Source organism: Neopsephotus bourkii, unplaced genomic scaffold (assembly GCF_033783945.1).
Source record: "Neopsephotus bourkii isolate Nb327-2 ecotype Australia unplaced genomic scaffold, CSIRO-AGI_Nbou_v1 NB_1825, whole genome shotgun sequence".
Lineage (NCBI taxonomy): Eukaryota > Metazoa > Chordata > Aves > Psittaciformes > Psittacidae > Neopsephotus > Neopsephotus bourkii.
The window spans coordinates 13,320,344-13,339,973 of NW_026902298.1; the positions used below are offsets into that span (position 1 = coordinate 13,320,344).

Here is a 19,630-nt window from a genome sequence, read left to right on the forward strand (position 1 = left end):
ACTACAGTCCAGGTTTTATTTATACAGAAGTATCTATTAATGCACTTTCACCAGTTTTTCACAGGAACTTGCATGCCATACCTAGAGAGGTGTAGGCTAGATGCTAGAAGGCAGCATCAAACATCTGTGTGTTTTGTCTTTGCTTCTGCTGAATTCATGTTCTTGAAATCCTGGAGTGAAAGAACATGCCTGCCAGTTGTGGATAAGGTAATTAACATCTAGATCTTGGTGGCTGTTGTTTGTACAGAGGAATTCCAGTCCCTCTTGGAGCGATGACAGGGATGGAAATCTGACCGAGCTGGTTCTTCAGAATGAAATGAAGGTGTGTATGAGCTATTTGATGCTATAACTCTCCTGTTTCACTGGTTTGGGGGAAAAGCATTGCTATAGTTCTGAAATCTGAAAATGTTTTTGTCCTAATTCTTTCCTGTTTGCTCTGAATGTGCAGGCAATTGCCATACTTAATGCACGTTGGGTGCTCTCTACCAATTTGTTGTGAAAGTCTCATGTCCTTGATGTGATACTGTCCATTGCGTATCACTAAGTCTGCACTGTTTAAAAGCTGTCTTGACATATCACAGTAAATAACTATACAGAGCTCTTGTAATATTAAAGTCCCCCAGTTTATTCAAAGAAAATTACTGTACAGTCACCAAATTACTAAGATTTGATCACTGGTGACCTGGAAAGGTTTTGGAAATCTTAATGTCAAGATTTGCTTAAAGACAGGCAAAATAACTAGTTTGCGTGATCATACATCTTTCTTACATTCTGGGAATGAGTTTTCAATAGATTAAAACTGCTTCACTAGGTGGTAGTACAGTTTTTACCTGATTTTTTTTGTTGCTACAGAACTGTACTGCAATTATAACTACACCTGCATTGCTACCAGTGAAAGAATCTTGCATCCAGTAACTGAAAAAAAAAAGTTGTTCTGAAGAAATTTTTGTATGAGAAAAATTAACCTGCTTAGTAAGTGAAATAGCTTTCTTTTCTGTTCCTTAAGATTGAGCAATTGACCAAAGATTGGACAAGCAAGTGGACAGACATGAAAGCCATCATGGAAGAATATAGTGTGGATATCAACAAAAAAAAAGCTGGAGTAACAATAGATTCTAGTTTACCTCATCTAATGGCCATGGATGATGATATTCTCAGCACAGGAGTAGTGCTATATCATCTCAGGGTGAGATACTGAGGTCATACTGAGCAAAAAATGTATTAAATATAGTTGAAAATAGTGTCTCTGACTCTGTGATCTGTCTACTACTAAAGTATCTTAAGTACTACTAAAGTAGGTTTTGTGCTACTCAATACAATTTAGGGATAAGGGGTGTTTTTTTCCTATTTGAAACTGAAATCATGTTTTTCTTTATCATGTTGAAAGAGAAGCCTTACTAGTTTTTCTCATGCCAGCACAAAGAAATCATACCAGGTAATAATTAGGGACCAAGTAATAATATCTAGAGCTGATTAACATGCAACTTGAACTACTCAAATCCTATGTTAACATTAAACATGCTAATTTTGAAAACACCTTAAGTAATTTGCAGATACTTACTAATGGAGAAACCTCATTTGAAGGGTCATCTTCTGAAGTCATTAGTGTCTGTCTGTCACACTAACATCTTTGTCCCCTCTTTCTTTGCTCCTAGATGCTGCCTTTTCTTTTCTTTGTGCTTTGCATCTTTTAGACTCTGGTGTCTATTACCTTCATCTGAACAGCAAGAAGGTAAAACATTAGTGGTTCCTTACGTATTAGGGCTTCAGCATATAACAGTATTTCACATTGCACTTCTAGAGAGAAGTCGTGGCAGCAGCTTTCAGATCATGTAGAATAAACATTTTGTTATGCTTTTAGTGTCTCAATATCCCAAGCTCTTAACTGCACTAATCAATGCTGTGCCTATGCTCAAGAAGCCCTTCTTAGGTCTGTCATTTTTTTCTGGCTTTCATTAAGAAAAATTTGTGTTTTCCCTGTAATTTCACTGAGCTTTTAGCATAGTTTAAAAATACGTGATTTATTTTAGCAAAAGATATACTTGAAAAACTTTTTTGAAAGTTGGAGTATTCCCAAAGCTGAAGGGGGAAGGCAGTCTCAGTCTTTATGGGTTTATAATGTGCCTTGGGAAGTCTACACTTAGGAAATGCTGCAGAAGAGGGGAACAATATAAAAGCACTTCAAAAGATCTAAAGATGCACTTCAAATGTTAAGATGAAGTTGTGAGTTCACGTCATCTGAATTGTCTTTCGCTTTTTCAGGTAGAATACTCAAATTAGGAAAGAGTATAAATATTTAAGTTATTAGCTCAGTAATAGCATTTGAAAAATTGAAATCAACATGGACCTGGAGTTTGGCACGTTTTATTTTGTTTTCTTCTTTAAGTTGATTTAGTTTGCTTGTATTGTATCTGTGCCCTTCTTCTCAACTGCAGTTTTTAATTGTACTTAAACTCTTACAGAAGCACTCCACAAACCAGGATACTATCGTGAATTTTGTGAGCCAATACTGCTGCAACTTTTCTGAATTAAACTGTGTTAGCAAAGAGTTAGTACATTGGAAAAAAAGTTTCTTTTGAAATTACAATAAATATTTCTTTGCTTAGTCAAGAATATAATTGGTAAAGAAGACTTTTAGCAGTTGGTTTACTTCTCTTTGTCTAAAATACATGTTGTTAACTCACTTGATTGTGTGAGGTGAGATGAAGGCAATATAAACTCTAAGTTTTCTTCAAGCAGTGGCCAAGCCAGGTGAGTATTTTGTGGTTGAGTCCACTGAACATTAAGCTTATATCTAACTTGATAATGACTCCAAAGCAGGGTCACTGGGCACAATCCAGATTTCAGTCTTTTTGGCAAGGGTGTCTAAGCAGGGCTTGTATTACAAGAGGTCTGTTAATTGGCTCCAACAGCTGAGCTCTGTGAGGAACTGAATGATAATAATTCCATTTCCCTCTACTGCACAAACCCACTGTTATTTACCCATAATTACCTGTAACTGCATTGTCTTGCAGTAATGCACAACTCCCTTCTTCCCAGTCTTCAGGCTTCTGATTATTATTTCTTGCTTAATCTTTAAATCAGGGCTATAATAGGCTTGGAGCAGAAAGCATATTCAATTTATTCTAATTAGAGCACAAAAATAAAGTAGTTTAGTGACCATAATTAATCTTAGTATGACTGAAAGAGTTGCCACTAAAGTCGTTTTAGAGCACCTTCACTAATTAGTTTACAGTAATCAAGTGTAGTGTCTCTTGAGAGCTGGGAAATGATCTTGCTTTATTTTCCTAAGGAAGAAGATAGAATGGTAATGGAACATTCCAGACAGGTGGCAAATTAATTGATTTTTGGGGGTATTTTTTTCTCATAGTATTAAATGACTCTTTATTGATATTTGCACTGTACCTTAAGAATACTGTCACTATTCTGTCACTGGCCCATAATATGCTTTGACTCTGCTTGGTCTGGAGACTTTTTTCCTAGGCAGGAAGAAAGAACTTTTCTTTGAAGTTGTTGAATCTTCAAGTTTGGGGACTTGCCCATACACCATACCATAATCACCAAGATGACTTTCAATAAATGTCATTTAAGTTTCAAAAAAGAGATTCTTGTTTAGTAGTTAGTTTGAAGAATTTGTAATCTATGAAATTTCCCTTAAAAAACAGGAATTCTGTTACTTTTGTATCTGAAAAGCCCAGCTAACCAAATAATTTTGCAACTTCTTTCTTCCTACATGGTTATTTATGAAAAGAATTATCTCATTCCTGCATACATAAGCCTCACTGTAAAAGTTCAAAGCATCAGAATGTGTGTTCATGTTCAAAACATTTTATCAAGCACAGTCCAAAAATCATCCTCTGGGAGTTACTTCATCTACCGGAGTCATAATAGGAGAAACTGGCATAGCTACAGGATAAGAAGTAATAGCATCGCTATAGGGGACAGCAGTAGAGTTCAGTCTGAACAATTCAGTAGCTCACAGGTGATTTATTTCATGTATTTGCTAAGATGCTCTACCAAAAGCTTTTTTAATTATTATATATAATACACTTTCAGTAACCTACTTTTAAATTAGTTCTTTTCTCATTTTAGGAAGGAACAACCAAAATTGGAAGAAATGATTCAGACCAAGATCAAGACATTGGTAAGAGAATCATATTCCAAGTTATTTTATGATATGATCTGGTCAAACCAAAAGGTTTACATTTGTCATGTGGAATAGCAAGGTAATGCATTGGTTTGTCAGCTTTCTTTGTAGGAGAAGGTGAGCACAAATGAATAATTGTTCTAAGTTGGCTAAAATCTTTCAGTTATTTTTTGGTTTTGTTTAAAAGGTAAAAAACCCAATGGTCTTGTCTGATGTGAGATCTCTTCAGAATTTTCTTCCCACTTTTGAAATGCTACAGTCGAGTTTAAAAATACCTTCATCCAGCATGGAAATCTTGTTATGATCTATCCTAAACTCGTGGCAGAAGTCATCATGAGACATTAAAAATACTCTTCAACTCTACATGGGCAGAGTATTTTAGGTATAAAATCCAAATGATTCAGAATAGTTTCTATTGCATTTCATTCCTGCTCTTAACTTTAACAAATTATGATAGTTGAAACTTTATACCAAAATAGGAAACTTTGCAGAGTCTCAGCTTTGGTTAGCTCTGCTAAGTTTGGTTAAGTTTGATTATTTTCTGCCAGCAGGTTAGTAAAATATAAATAATAAATGCCATAATAGCAATAAGAAAATTCAGCACAACAGAAGAATTTGCGCATCAGCTCACATATCAGAATATAGTGTATAATTTTCCAGAATCAGAAATACTGTGAAAGATTGATCTCACTATTTTTGATCAAGTATATTTTTTTCTGTGATACTGGGTAATTGGATAGGAATCAATACTATTTAATCTCCTTGTTCTGCACCTCTGAGGTACGAAGCGTGTAGTCATAGTGTCGAATAGTGTGTGGTACTTCATTCTGAGGAAAATAGTGCAAATCAACCCCACCAACAGGTGAGGTAAACCAAATCTATACATGGTAGTTTTGCAGGGACAGTGGATTGAAAGGGATCATTGTATGATAGACAACAACTGTGGGATTGTGACACTGCGACCAGTTCAGGGGGCACACTGCACTGTGAATGGATGTGAAGTCACTGGATCATGTCGTCTGTCACAAGGTAAGGCGTGCTTTTTCTCTGAATGCTGCATTATAATCAGCTTACCACTGGAGTTTAGAGACTAGGATTTATGGCACTCATCCAGATCTAAGACCTAGGCAGCAATGACCTACTGCTGTCTAGCACCATATTCTTTGATCCATGGCTAGAACTTCTAGACTGGGACAAATAAATTAAGCATCCCACAGAAAGTAAAATGACATAGGTGACAATATTAAGAATATTAAGACCTGTTGGTGGCAGTAGTCTGTAGCTTTCTGAAAAGTAAAGACCTGTAGTCAAAGATGCTGTTATGGAAAGCAGTAGAGACTGGCTCAAAGCCAGCTGACCACTGGTGGGGTTTTTGACAGTATGTAACATGGTCGAAATCCGCATCAACTTTTTCAGTGTGTTTAGGTGGAGGCTACTAGCCACAGAGTCATAGGCTATGGTGAATGAGCTCAGGCAAAATGAATCAGGCTCCCATACTTTCAGGTTGTTTAAAAGAAAATAGAAAATATATCCAGTTTCTGGGAACTTGCATGATCTGGATTCTTAAAAAGAGTGTACAAACAAGTTTCCAGCAGTGGGCTGGTTATGTTTTTGATGTGAAGTCATGCCAGTCTTTAAAATGAACAGGGAATTTACTGTTATGTTATTTACTGTTATGAGATCTCCAACGTAAGTTTGCTTGGATGCTGTTTACAGAATAACTCTGCTGTTCCATAGTGGCAAATTCTGTAGTAGTCTGTATGTGCTATAATCTGTATACTGGAGTTAAGAAGCTGCTGACATCCTAGGGACCAACTGTCTGATAAATTACGTCTCTGAAGTTTTCTAATTGCTTTTTTTCACAGGGGCCCTTGTTGTCCTTGGCAAGTCTCATAAGTTTAGATTCAATCACCCAGCAGAAGCTGCCATCTTAAGACAAAGAAGATCAGTAAGTTCTAAACCTGCATTTTTCTCTCCTAATTCTTCCTTGTCTTTTCTGGTTATTTTCCCTCTTAAAAGCAAGCCTGATGCAGGTAATATTTCTTCTCATCATCGTATTCACTTGCTTCATTTCCTCCACCTAATGGTCTGTAATGACACTAAACCTTTTGTGGGAGGACACTAGCGCTTCTTTCAGATGTGCTTAGCAAAAGATGATGCAGATCCCTTGAATAATTTAGTGTTTCCTATTTCTAGTCATGACTACAGAAAGTCATTGAAACAGACAGGCAGAGTGACTCAGTGAAAAGACCAATTAAGAATCTTTGTACATTTGATAATTTTCTGAATTATCTTCTATCTCTATCATTTCACCATCCTGAGTGACGTATGCTAGAAGTAAAAGAAAATATATGGGATTAAGTGCTGGAGTATTGTTGACTCTAAAAGCGCTTAATTGCTTTAAATGCTTCAGAAATAGATAAAGAATTTCTGGATATGATAATCTCAGGAGCTCACTACTGCAAGATATAATTTGTTCAGCTATTTCAATATGGTTTTGTAATTATAAAATTAGATAATTCTTAAAATGAATGGCATAGGTAACTAAAAAAGCCAACTTAAGGAATTTAAGTTTTCTGGTTTAGGACATAATCATACTGCCAACCTCTATTAGTAAGAACATATCTTTTAAAATTGACTTTCATATAGTAACATTTTACCCTTTCCGCTTAACTGTCCTTTTGGACTCACTTTTGTAGTTAAGCTTAACTTCCATTCATTTTGATTCTTAATTTCTTAATTAATGAAGCATGCAGTACATTAAAACAGAGCTACAAGAAGAGGTGTACTCAGTAACAAATACTTAGCAGAAGTGTAAGATTATAAACTCACATGGGAGGTATTATGCAGCATTGCACACAGTAGTTGGCAGTGGTGGTATTAATGATAACTTGGGAGTTTCTGGGTTGCTGTGATATTTTTTCTTCCTGTTCTTATGTTGTGTGTTGTAGATTAATGAAACTTCATCCATTCTGAGTTGTGGAGCTTTGGACTGGCTCAACTTGGATGGAAGTTGCACACATCCTCCTCACTATGCCCTTTCTTCTCTTGACAAGTAAGTTTAAAACAAACTGACAAATAGCTTCTCATGTGGGATGAAAATGAATATGTCTGAAACCAGGGCTTGGTCCAGAAAAAAACTACCGTGTATCTAGAATAGATCCCATCATGTTTTCAAGGGATCAAATACAAGTGCCCGTGCCATACTTCTGATCAAGTGGATTGCCTTCCACCTTGGGTAGTGTGTTTCTGTGTGTCCTCTTTAATGTATCTAATTTCTGAATTTACTTTTCATTTGCTGCAGTGATACCTTTCAATACAAAATGATTTTCTTTTCATTTCATTACTGAGGTACACTTTACCCATCACAGCTGTTGCTTTCTTTGTTAAAATTATGAAAAAATTAAAAATAAGAGTTTTTCTAATGACCTTCAAAAGTAGATATCAAGTTGCTCTTTATATGTGTGTAAATGTCAGAGGTGAAGCTTTTGTCGTGGTACTTTATTGACAGCCCTGGAGAAACCTGCAGAAATCCCAAACCATTGAGAACAGTATAGCACAGAACTGCATTTGGTATTCCCATTTTTAACCTGACAAAGCAGCAGAATGTTTCTGATTTTTTCAGACCATGTTCAGAGAATAGATTTTTTTGGTGTTGATCTATTTTTTAACCACTTGGACAGGACTGTGCATATCGCATTGTTTAACATTATTGAATTGAATTAACATAATTGAAACACATTACCTAGTGTTTCAAATGGTTACTTCAGTGAAAATGAAAAGCATTTATGGTACTGTATTCACTTGATTCTTTTCGATGTCCATGCCTCAAAAGAATAAGATATAAACTGTATCTAACATTAGATGTGTTTCACCTTACATAATAAAGTGGTCTTCTGTTCATTCCTCTTGAATAGTTTTTTTGGCAAAAGTAAACTTAATTGATCCACTCAGCCTTCCTTTACAGTAACCAGTAAGCCTGTGTTTCTGTCAAGACATGTAGTTTTCTCATGGAGGGGGTTACGACTGAGACATCTAGCTTAAGATTTATAATATGAGAATAAAATTATATATATGGTCTCTCAAATGTCCAGCTTTCATGAAGAAAAGTCAAGCGCGGAAAGTTGTGTTTCAGGTACTTCGCAAACAGTAATACAGGCCAAAGTGGACTGCAGACAGTGCTTATTTGCGCATCAATAAAAAGCTCACTTAGTGCAGACCCTGTGTTTTTAAGAAAGAGATACTTAGAGGATATAAGAACATGTCAAGGTCTGTGCATGTGGGTGTTTCCTTTTCTCTCCCCCCTCTCACTTGATAGTTCTTGATGCTCTCCCAGCTGCTAGCAATCTGCATCTTGAAATCTTCCTCTTAAAAGTTACAGTAACATCTCTGTGTGTAACAGACTTCAGCAAGGTTTTCTTGCCTTCTTTTTAAACATCTTTATGATGTCATCTTTTTATTTTTACAGTAAAAAATATAGAAGCTGTAAAGAAAACAAATGCTCTCCAGAGCTAAGCTAAGAATATTGATGAGTCTCTAACATGCTGAATTTTTTGACCCCAGCTTTGTCTTTCTCCTGTGCTACATCGATTTACTCCAGAGGAGATGCAAACTAGGCTTCAAGCTTTAATTTGATTTTTATCATACTGAAACAAGAATCTGTACATGCAACTTGAGTTATAAGCAAGTCTCTGCAACAGTATTCTTTGTTCACACTTGAATTTGTGCAAATGGTTTGTACCTTTGTTGCACGTGTAGCCATAATTTTGAAGCCATGTCTATACAGGGGTTTATGCTGAAGCTGCCATCAATTTACAATATATAAGAACCCTAATATATATTAAATTCTATGTCAGTAGTAGGTAGTGTGAATACCTATTAGTATATTGAAAATTACATGGATAAATTGGGTCCTCTTCTGGTGGGAAAAAATGGCCTTATGGAAGAGTCCGAAAAGAAGTCCTAGCATAAAACATCATTCATTCACGCAAAAAAGCATAGCAATCACACACACAAACTATTCAGAGATTGTTGGGCTTTCATGGGTTTAATTACTTTTTAATCATGAACTGATGGTACCTTGCTTTCTTCTGAATTTATTATTTTTGAACCTATGAACATATATATTAAGTTAATAATTACTTACAGTCTTATCTCCCATGCTGTCAGTATGGTGACATTTTTCTCGTCTGCATTTCATGGGTTGAATTATCAGTTCAACCTCTATTTTTATGTTGGAATATTTTGAGAAATGAGAGAGAAAACAGAATTCTACCATTGCATCTAAGTATTAAAACTTTAGGCCTGAAATGTTGCTTGACATGAGTGTGATTTGTTGCACTCTTACTTGGCTGCTTGCTCATACACCCTACTCAGAAGAGCCCCAGCACTTCAAACTTCTGATACGTGTTGCCAGCCAGCAAACACACAGAAGGCTTGTGACTGGCATCAATCATCATATGACAGCATTACCACAAATAAGCAGGTAACTAAGTTCTTGCTCCTTTCATTGCCTTAATATGATACTGCATATAAATATAAACCCTGATTTTCTTCTCTTACTGGTTTGGAAAAAACCCTATATCACAGGAGTTCCATTAGAGTCCTGTGGTATAGCAATACACTGAATTAATTTTATGTGCTTGGACCATGTTTAAGCTCTCTTTCCTTGAAAATACCAACACTGTTAAATTGGAGAGAAAGAAGTCTTCACACACAAAGAATGTGTGAAATTCTGCCAAACTGGAAAGAAAACAGTGTCCATAGATATGGCATCTGATGCTGGAGAGCACGACACAATTATCATTCTAATGTATTATAGATATCATGTCCAGCTAATATTTGTAAAACTAATGGTCTGAATTCCTACTAACAGCTTTCATTTGAGAATTTCGAAGTGCTCTACAAATACAATTTAATCTTTTTCATCTCTTAAAAGACCTCTTGAATGTTTGATTTCACAGAGAAATTCACTCTGTTGCTTACAACAACTTTACAGCTTAGCAGCAGAATCACGTATGGTGGGCTAGCAAGGGAACTGACAGATTCTATGTATAACTGCAATCATAAGGGGTAAACCTGTGATAGATTGTAGCTCCAGCTGAACTGACATTTAGCAAGGCAGCAGTGACCTTTACTGGAGTGCGTGGCTGTGTCTTGTCTCTGTGACTCCTTGCCAAAAAGAGGTCTGGTTTAGAAGTGTATTTGAAGGGTTGCCTTAGATAAACCATTGCCTGATTGTTATTTTGGGGGCTTAGGCAAAGGAAAAGAGGTGTTGCATGCAAAGGCTAACACACACACCCCCCCCAGTATTAAAAACTGCACAGGTGTGCTTTTTCTGTAAGCAAACCATCTAATCAGAAAGGCGAATTATACTTCACCTGATGGTAACTTCCGTGAAGGGGATTGCTCTGTGTGTACATTTCCGAAGGTCCCTTATTTCTAAAGGTTTCTGGCTCTTCTGGCTGTGGGAACTGATTTCTGGTTCCCACCTCCTGCCTGACACCCCCCCAGGATTTGCTTTGAATTGTGTGAGTGGCCTTGCTTCAGGAAGCTGGGGGAGGTGATAATCAAGGTCTTCATACCTCCTTTATCATTCTTCCTTTTGCTTTAGGAAGGAGGAGGGAGAGGTTTCAGCCTCTGTGCTAGGCAGAAGCAGATGTACAATCCCGTGTAGCTGCGTGTGATGCTCTGAGGCCCTGTGGGAAGGGCTCGGATAGGACACGGGTGGAGGGGGAGGATGGTGCAGGTGTAGATGTGTATCAGTGCGTAGCCTTGCAACCCTGATTTGGGATTGCTCTCAGTGCTGGGATTTGCAAGGGTGCAAAATGCTTTGCCAACATCTTTTTTTCTGCTTCGTTATTAACTCTTCTTCCCCTGGAAAAAATCATTTGTAAAAGAAAAATGGGACTTGAATACTAGGCAAAGAGAAGGATAGGGATGCTGACTTGACTGATACTTTCTTTGGGAAAATTGACAAACTACAGCTTTTGCCAACAGAGATTATTTTCACTTGAGTGAAGTGAATTTGAGCCGTAAGACTTTGTTGCAGAAGGCATGCAGCCTCACCACAGAGCTATTGCTGCCATAGTTACTGAAAACTGCATTATGCTGTAGCAGCCGCCAGCCTCTGCATCAGCAGAAGTGTTTGGGGAAGAGGGGAGGAGAATTGCACAATAGAATTCCGGAGAGCTGACAACAACACAGGCTGGAAAAAAACGTGGATTTACAGATGGCTCATTTAGCGTGCATCATGCAAACTTTGTGGAGAAAACGATGAGATGGAAAAGGAGTCCAGCAGCACTGGTATAATATGAGAATTTTCTTAGTAATTTGTGGTTATCTTTAGTTTTAGGTTTGTATGTTTCTCTTGCTTGCTGTAATTTTGCTTGCTGTTTTTAAATGTTTGCTCGGAGGAGGGGTAACTGTTGACACTTCTTGCTGCATTTGGTACACCTAGAAATCTGCATGCTTTTGTGAAATTCCATGAAGTGTTGGGTTTGGTTTGTTTTGTTTTAATATGCTCTATGCAGAGTATGCCGGTCCCATGAAACCAAGACTTTATGTATGTCTCAATACCTACAGAAATGAAGCTGTTTGACTTATGTTTGTCCTGAGGTTATATTATTTCCTGCTAGAACTGGACTGAATGTAGATTGCTTATGTGGGAAGGCAGGAATACAAGCAATAGCAGAAATTAGTCTGTGCTTGATTCCTGTATCTCGTAGTGTTCCTGTATTTCAAGTCTAAATTTAACAGTATATCTGATTTAAAGTGTTTTAGATTAAAGAAATGAGTCATCTCATGTACCTATTACAGAATAAGGCTAAATTCTTAGGTTAACTGCACTGATATTTATTTTGAGTTTAATCATTCAAACATGTATTCCAAAAGCTGATTATTTGAATTGTCTATCAGGTAATTTAGCTATGAAGTGTGTGGGAATGTTATGTCCTTTCTGGGCCACTGTCACCTCATTTTTGGTTTTTAGTTTGTTTTCTTGTGTTATTTCCACAAGCCAGCAAGAATGTGTTGACATGACATAGCATGTTTGAAAGGGGAAAGAGAGTATTCCTACTTCGTGTTCTTGGTTTCAGCTCTGACAGACAGATGTGTATCTGAAACCCAAACCAACCAGTAATTTTGCTCTCACAGTCACTAGTCTCACGGTCAGAGGAAAAACATCTTCTGGCATACCTGTATTATGTAAGTGGCTTTGCTTGAGTTTTCATTATCTTTCTGTTCTGCTTGAGAAAGCCATCTTTAAGAAGCAACTTCTTAAAAAGGTGTTTAATGTTCCATCTCTGTATTCAGATATGCCTTTACTGCCCTGCCTGGTTTTTGGGTTGTACTATTAAAAAAGTAGGAGATGAAGCAGAGAGGCACTGAAATAGCAGCAGAATAGCAATTTATCTGTGTACCTTCAGCAACAGTGTTTTGTTAAAGAAATTTTAACCTTAGAGACAGAGAATTATACCGAACAGCTGTATCACCAGACAAAAGCAGTTTCTGTGCTGAGTTTGTTTTTTCCAGGCTTTAAGTGAAGTATGGGGATGCCTCTTTACCCTGCCTTTTTGGGGTGTAGTCGTAGTATTGAGCTGTGATTAATAACATCAGTTTGGACTGCATCCTATACTGCTCTGTGTGCAAACACATGCCTTTTGGAAATGATCTTACAGTTTCATGTTAGTTCAGCAAAAGCCTCACACATGAGGGAATACACTAGTGCTGCTGAGAACAGCAAACACCACAGTTCCATCTGCATTGCTTGCATTGCTCATTCTCTGATACTTTATTATATGGGAGGGGTTGAGTTGGCGTCTGTATGGTTGCAAAGTATGGAAAGAGCTTGTGACCTTCTCCCAGCTGCAAACAGATGCTACCTAAGCACCTCTGCGAGCATTGTGAGCTCTTTGGATTGAAATGCAACACAAAGTTGTTTCAGATACTTAAATGTTTTGGATTTCAGTTTGTAAACAGTTTGAACTCTGATAGGTTGACTTTATGAAAATGATGGCTGAGAGATGTAAGTCATGGTTAGGAAGAATCTGAGACATTTTTTAAGACGGATTTTATCTTATTTTGGTAAAGAGTTGCAGAATGGGAATTTTTTGTGTTGTTTTACTATCATGTTCTGCTTTTCAGCCTTATTGGCAATGATTTACTTAATTTCCTCCATCTCATTCAGAATGGTGCTTATAATGATAAATGGATGCAATCAGCTTTTCTGATACTTGACTTTCTGGTATTTGATAATGTTAATGGATCCTCATCATTCCTTTTGAATTAATGTACTTTGCTTCTTTCTCTCATGTTTCAAACTACGTGATTTGCCCAAGGTCATGCAACTGTCCAGTAACAAATTTAGGCTCACATTTTTCAACTTTCATAACCACTGCAGCAATCAAAGCTTTCGTAAGTCTGTTAGCAAAACAGGTTAAAGACTACCCCATCATCAGAGTGTGCACAGAGACTTAACAATTACAGTTGCTGTTAAGGTTTATTAGTTTTAACATATCAGCAAGAAGAGACCTCAGCTGACAGAAAGGCTCTGTTAAGTTTAGTGCATGGGCACCCAAAGGCAGTGCTTGCCCTGAAGGCCTTGCAGCCTAAGCATGTATGAAAGCACAGAGGTGATATAACTGCTGCAAAATGAGAGGCGTTTTGTCTCTCGGATCCATACTTTAATCTCCAGGTTAAACAGCTGCTCCGTTACACTTCCCTTGGAAAATATGGAAGATAACATGGAAGGCACATTCAGGAAAAGCCCCCATTAAAGTTACCATTGAAATCATGGAAGCTTTTCCTAAACAGGATCCTCCAGGTTTAATACTATGTTGGAAAAGTGGTTCTTCTCTAGTTAACTTTAGTTAGCTTTAACCTCTGAGTTTCTCCCCTAGTAGTTGGTAGCATTACAAATACCTGAACAGCTGGAGATTTGTAATGGCCATACAAGCATTTCAGTGCTGCAGTGGAAGGTCATTTGAAACCTACTTCAGCTGAATAAGAAATGAAGCATCCCGCTCCTATTTCCTGGGGATCAATTTAAGTTTATCTGAGAGGAAAAAACTTACAAATCACAGAATGCTGGCATCTCTGTAGTCAAGCCAAGGACAAATGGTTCTTGGAGCTGCCTATTCTTTTTAATTTGTTCTTGTGAGCCCCAAACAGACACAAACCATTTAGCAGATGACAATAGCTAAGTTTGTACTCCATTTGCACCATGCCAGACAAGTGAACAGATGTTCCTTTTCAGTTATTCTCACCAGCATTACATTTACATAAACATTAAATTGTGTTTTCCTCAGGTGAACAGAAGAGTCACAGTAATACTGTAAATTATTTATAATCTTAAGGTGTTAATGTAGTGAGGCTTTCCCACTGCTTCTGAAGCAAGTGAAATGTATGTTCCATGTAAAGGTGCTCCAGAAGATATGTAGACTGCAGCTGCTTATTTCATCTGTTTTGTCTGTTAATCTAGCACATAGAATCAAAGTTGTTGCTGTGGAAATGGTTGCTTTGAACACATGCTTGTGGTTCTAAATAGAGATGTCAAATTAATTCCTATGTAGCAAAGGTCAAATGCTCTTTTCATGCAGGTGACCTTGTCTTGGTAATGATTTTACAAACAATATAATGTTTCCAAAAAATTTCCCTTCAAAATTATGTTTTTGTTTTCTTTTGACCTTCAGGGTCTTTTTAGTGTTTTGGCACCTCTGCTCTCTTTAAAAGTATAATAAATACATCATTATAATAAGTACATCATTTACCTAATTAGTAAAAATATATGTAATTTTTTTTTAAGATTGAAAAATTTAATTTTCTGAGATTACATCTAATGTGGTGTTTAGATACAAAATAACAGGCAGAGATCATATATCACCTTTAGAAATCAAATAACCTTAAGAATTTCAGATGATAATGCGTGGAGAGGAAGAATATAGATTCCTTTCAGAGGGTTAATGTATTTTGAATATTATCATGGATTATGGTAAGAAGAGATACTGTTTTGGTTGTTACTCTGTGTGTGTACATCTGTGTGTGAAATTCTGGCATACAGTCAGGAATCAAACATCTTGGAGGGGATGTAAGGCAGTTTTTCACAGGTTAGTCACTTATTACAGTTCTGCTCCAAATATAGAAGCAGTAACCTAATATAGTTGCTGCATCCAACAGAGAGTGGTGTGATCCACGGTACTGCCAGAGACTGTCAGTGTAATCTCAACAATGCCTGTAACCCTTTCTAGGCTGAGGATTTTTGATCTGAAAACAGAGAATGTTTGTCATTCCTGTAAAGCACTTTGAAGTACTTAGATAATAAATATCCTGTAGAGTGGTTATCACATTCTATAACACATTAACAGCCCTCCTCCCCCTCTTCAAAATCTATTCTTTTGAAAATCTAAAGTAAATGAAAAATGACAATATTTTTAAAATTCTTTTTGCTATTACCTTCCTGGTGATGGAATTTTCTGCATCACCACAAGAGCTTTCACGTTGCTGACATTAATGACACAGGATTGTAGCTGCCGTGACATGCGTGTACACAGCTACTTTGCCATCTCGAAGTTTTTTCACACTGCACCCTTATTGAACAGAACAATATCTTGCATGTTGCCTGTCTTTAGTAAGGTGACCTGTTTTATTACAAATGTTTTGTATTCGTTTCTGGTTTAAATTCACCATCAACATTTCTTCCAACAGAGAAATAGGTGCTGTGCATGAAGAATACAAGCAGAAATTGAGAGACCAGGAAGCTTTCCACAGAAAACAAATTCAACAGCAGCAGCTCTATGTTGAGGATTTAAAGCAGCAGATCCTGAGAGGACAGATAAAAGCAGAGCGGGAACTAGAAAATGACCAAGCACTAATCAACCAGCAGATCCAAGAAAGTGGGTACCTTTCATTACTGATTTTTTTCATCCTCTTGGTGTTTTTGTCCTAGTTATGCTTTATATCATGGGTAGAACTTTATTATGGTGTATTAGTAGTTTTCTAATTGCCTTTCCCTTGAGAACAGTTATTAAGCTTTGATTAACAGGACTAAAGGGTCTCCTTTGCATTGTACCAGCAGCACTGTTTAATTAGCTCTGCAGGTCACTGCTGGGGGGGCTGGCACCAGCATGCTACTCCCCTGTTGTTCCCTGTTCTGCCTCCCTGCAGCTTTGCTGTGTTTGTTACCTGTAGTGCAACTCTGCCATGTAGACCAAGTGCTATTGTGATTTTTCTTGTGATATACCTGTCCTTCATCCAATGAGTTGCTCTGGGATATTGAACTTGAGAGGACTGTGGTAGTTCCAACCATTAGGTTTCAGGGAAAACTGCTCTAACAAGATGATGAGAACCAAGCAGCATTTCCAAGAGAGCAACGTGCTGGTTGATGTACTTTCTTTACACATTTCATTGAGGATGTCACCAGTAACAATATAGACCATTTGCACATGCTTTAATTAGTTTCTCTCAGGAAGAATAGAGCGATGGCATAAAACCATGGCTCAAACTGAATTTTCTGTGGCTGCTATGTGAGTTTTAAACAAGGAAAACAAACAAAACATATCTGAGAAGTGGGTGGGACACTGAAGTTAAGAGCTAGCATCCCAGCCCCGGTTAACGGAAGAAGAGGTTTACTGGCTTTTATGTATTTCCAAACACCCCCAAAGTTTACAGTATGAAGAAAAATGCATGAGGATATTCTGTGGTAGAAATAGAAACTGAAGTGTAACAAATCAAGGTCAAAAATAAGGTGCAGGTTTTATTTACCCCCCAGATGATCAATCAGTTGTATCACATTCAAAGCAGCTGAATTTGTTTTAACCAAAACTGGATTTTAAAAAAGAGAGGCATGCTTCGGTTCAAACAGGAGTTATTTCTAGGAAGTACTACAGTGTTATGCAAGAGTACTAAAGACAAGATCAGTGATCAGATTTTGGATGGCAAATAGCTATGCTCAAAGGTTATGCTACAGCATATTCAAAGAGGTATTTTTTCGTGTCAATGGCTTCTGGTCCCCAGAGATGCTGCTTTACTTTCTGGTGGATATATTCAGCAAGAAGTCTCGATGAGGTTGGACTGCCTCTTAAGGAGTTTATACTCTAATTTGAGGACATTTTAAACCTTGAGATGTTTTCCACCACTGAAATTGGGTGGTTATAGTGTACTCTGGTTTGTCTCTTAATGAATTGTTTGATCCAAGTTTCCTGGTAAGCAAAGTATGCCTATTGCAAAGGCACCATTCCTGCTTGGCAAATCCTGATATTGGTTCCTGGAAGAAGAAAACTGTAGATTTTTGGAAACTTCTTACACCCAAACTTCTGCAGTCTGCTGTCTTTTTATTATGCCAGTCATAATGAAGAGATTAAGAGGAAATTGTGGTGATGCAGCAGAAATGGACTTAGGATCTGTAGACAGTACAGGAGACTTCCCCCAAATATTTTTAATTCATGGCTCTGTAGACTTGTTCTCTGCTTCCATCTAGTTCTGTTGGTTTTGATGTGTTCATGCAAAGCTTAGCCAGGCAGGTAGTCCTTGCCACACAAATACAATCACAGTTGACAGCCCACAAAAGTTTTGTGCACCCTCTGTGTCTCAGCTCCTAGCAGAGGCAAATTTGTGAGCAGAGGATAATTAGCATCTTGAGGCTTGCAGCTCTGTTCCAGGGAAGCTCTTATCTGCCAGATATTCTGCTTGATAGAAACGTGCTAAAGAGGACAGATCTGGGAATAAAGAGGAAAAAAAGCTTTGTATGTGCAAGTTAAAAATGTCAGTAAGAAAAGTTAACTAAAATAATTAGTAAAATGCTTCCCTTTTATTCATAGAGTAACCACAGAGGTAGAATTCCCTCTCCTGTGTGTGTTGTGTGGAGAGCTGCCAATATAAACAGGACAGGACACTTGTGGTAGGGATCACTAACGAAGTATGTTAAGGTCAGTCATCACCAAGAAAGTGATGCTGACAGCGCCTCTGCACTAATGATTTCTTATATTAGGGAAACTTCCACGGCCTAAAATATATCTCTTGCAGCTGAGCTATGCAGAGCTGCTGGTAGTCCTTGCTCATCACGTCAGAATTAAATACCTCTCAATTCTAACCTCCTAAATATGCAATGAAAAGTTGCTTAGTCAGTAAAGGACTGCAGATTGAAGGTAAGCCCAGCCAAAAGAAATGTATCTGCTAGTAAGACAGAAGTACTTTGAACAATTTGGTCTTTACTAGGAACCTTGCTTGTGATTTTTACCTTGCTTTTTTCGCTAAGGATATTTTAGTCTTTGCTTTGTGCAGCTATATGTGTATGTTTTTCTAGCAGCATCAAAATGAACAAACTCTACTTCTTTAAGAGGACATGTCCAAGTCATCAGGCACAACCTGGTAATGGTGATCTCAATAATCCTTTCTTTTGATTGTTACAGTTCATCATAGCTTAGATTGAAGCCAGCATGCTCTAGAAAATCTCTAAGCACATCCCCTGCATGAAATAAAGTAGTCTTGCCTCCAGGGTTAACAAAAAAATGAGGTGACATTTGAGTATAATCTTTGAAAAATTGAACCTTTTTCTTATAAGCAAGATGTTATCCACCAGTCCCCATAGCAGTATTGGCCAAGCCCCTGCTTATATCTCACAGTTATTACCTGAGTCCTTATCCCAGTGGAAAGGCTTTTGATTATCAATAAAGTGCAGCAATTCTTTAATTTCTGGGTTTTTAGAGGAAAAAAAAAAGTTTTTCTCTTAATGGTTTATCAGGACTGTTCTATCTGCATAAAAATTCTCTCAAATAAGCTCTCATGGCTGATTTAATTAAGAAACAAACTTGTAATGAACAATGCTTTTCCCTGTGATTTTAACTTTCAATCACTGTTTTGTTTACAGACCAGCAGTGGCTTATAAAAGAGAATAAACGACTGGCTGCCCTTCAGCAACAGCAGAGGGAGTTTGCAGTGCAAACAGAGACTAAGCTGTATGCAGAGGCTGAGGTGCAGAGTACCATCGGGCTGGAAATCTGCCCTTCCCTGCTACAGCAGAACAAGAAGAGACTGGTGCAGCTGGAGCTCTTGCGAAGATACTCCTTAAAAAAGGCAGAAAGAAACATAAGACGAAAAAAGGTCAAATTCCAGCTGGAAAGGATAGTCAAGAAGCAGAAGTTATTGGAAGCCAAGCAAAACCTAGAGCAGCTGGAAGCTAGCTGCTGGCTCAGTGAAGAGTGTGTGAAACAATCCCAGGTCCTAAATGAAAATACTGTACAGTCTTCTTTGGATCACCAGTTGCAAAGGAGAAGGAAGTCATTGGGTTTGAGTTCCCTGCAGCACAGGGAGCATTCTTTCTGTAACTCGCATCTGGCCCAGGTACCCAGGTAAGTTAACATTTGCCAACTCCTCTGCATGGTCAAAAGTAATTTAAACTCAAGGTATTTTCAGTGACTACCTATGCTCCAGGATGCCTTTCAGTTTATTGAAACAATCCCCAAACTTGCAATATCAGTGAACTTACTA

The 19,630-nt window shown here is 37.6% G+C and overlaps 1 protein-coding gene across 3 annotated transcripts in view; it reads left to right on the forward strand.

Annotated features, from left to right (window-relative positions):
* The window catches only part of STARD9 (StAR related lipid transfer domain containing 9), a 103,531-nt gene that overhangs the window by 63,634 nt on the left and 20,267 nt on the right, over window positions 1–19,630 (forward strand). For all 3 annotated transcript variants that reach the window (XR_009723915.1, XM_061343411.1, XM_061343412.1), the window contains exons 15-22: window positions 248–322; window positions 1,007–1,186; window positions 4,093–4,144; window positions 5,039–5,176; window positions 6,013–6,095; window positions 7,099–7,202; window positions 15,851–16,038; window positions 19,011–19,491. Coding sequence is in view for 2 of the 3 variants with exons in the window: in XM_061343411.1 (XP_061199395.1) it covers window positions 248–322; window positions 1,007–1,186; window positions 4,093–4,144; window positions 5,039–5,176; window positions 6,013–6,095; window positions 7,099–7,202; window positions 15,851–16,038; window positions 19,011–19,491 (1,301 nt within the window). In the remaining variant the exon portion in view is untranslated. The remainder of the gene's footprint in view (window positions 1–247; window positions 323–1,006; window positions 1,187–4,092; window positions 4,145–5,038; window positions 5,177–6,012; window positions 6,096–7,098; window positions 7,203–15,850; window positions 16,039–19,010; window positions 19,492–19,630) is intronic.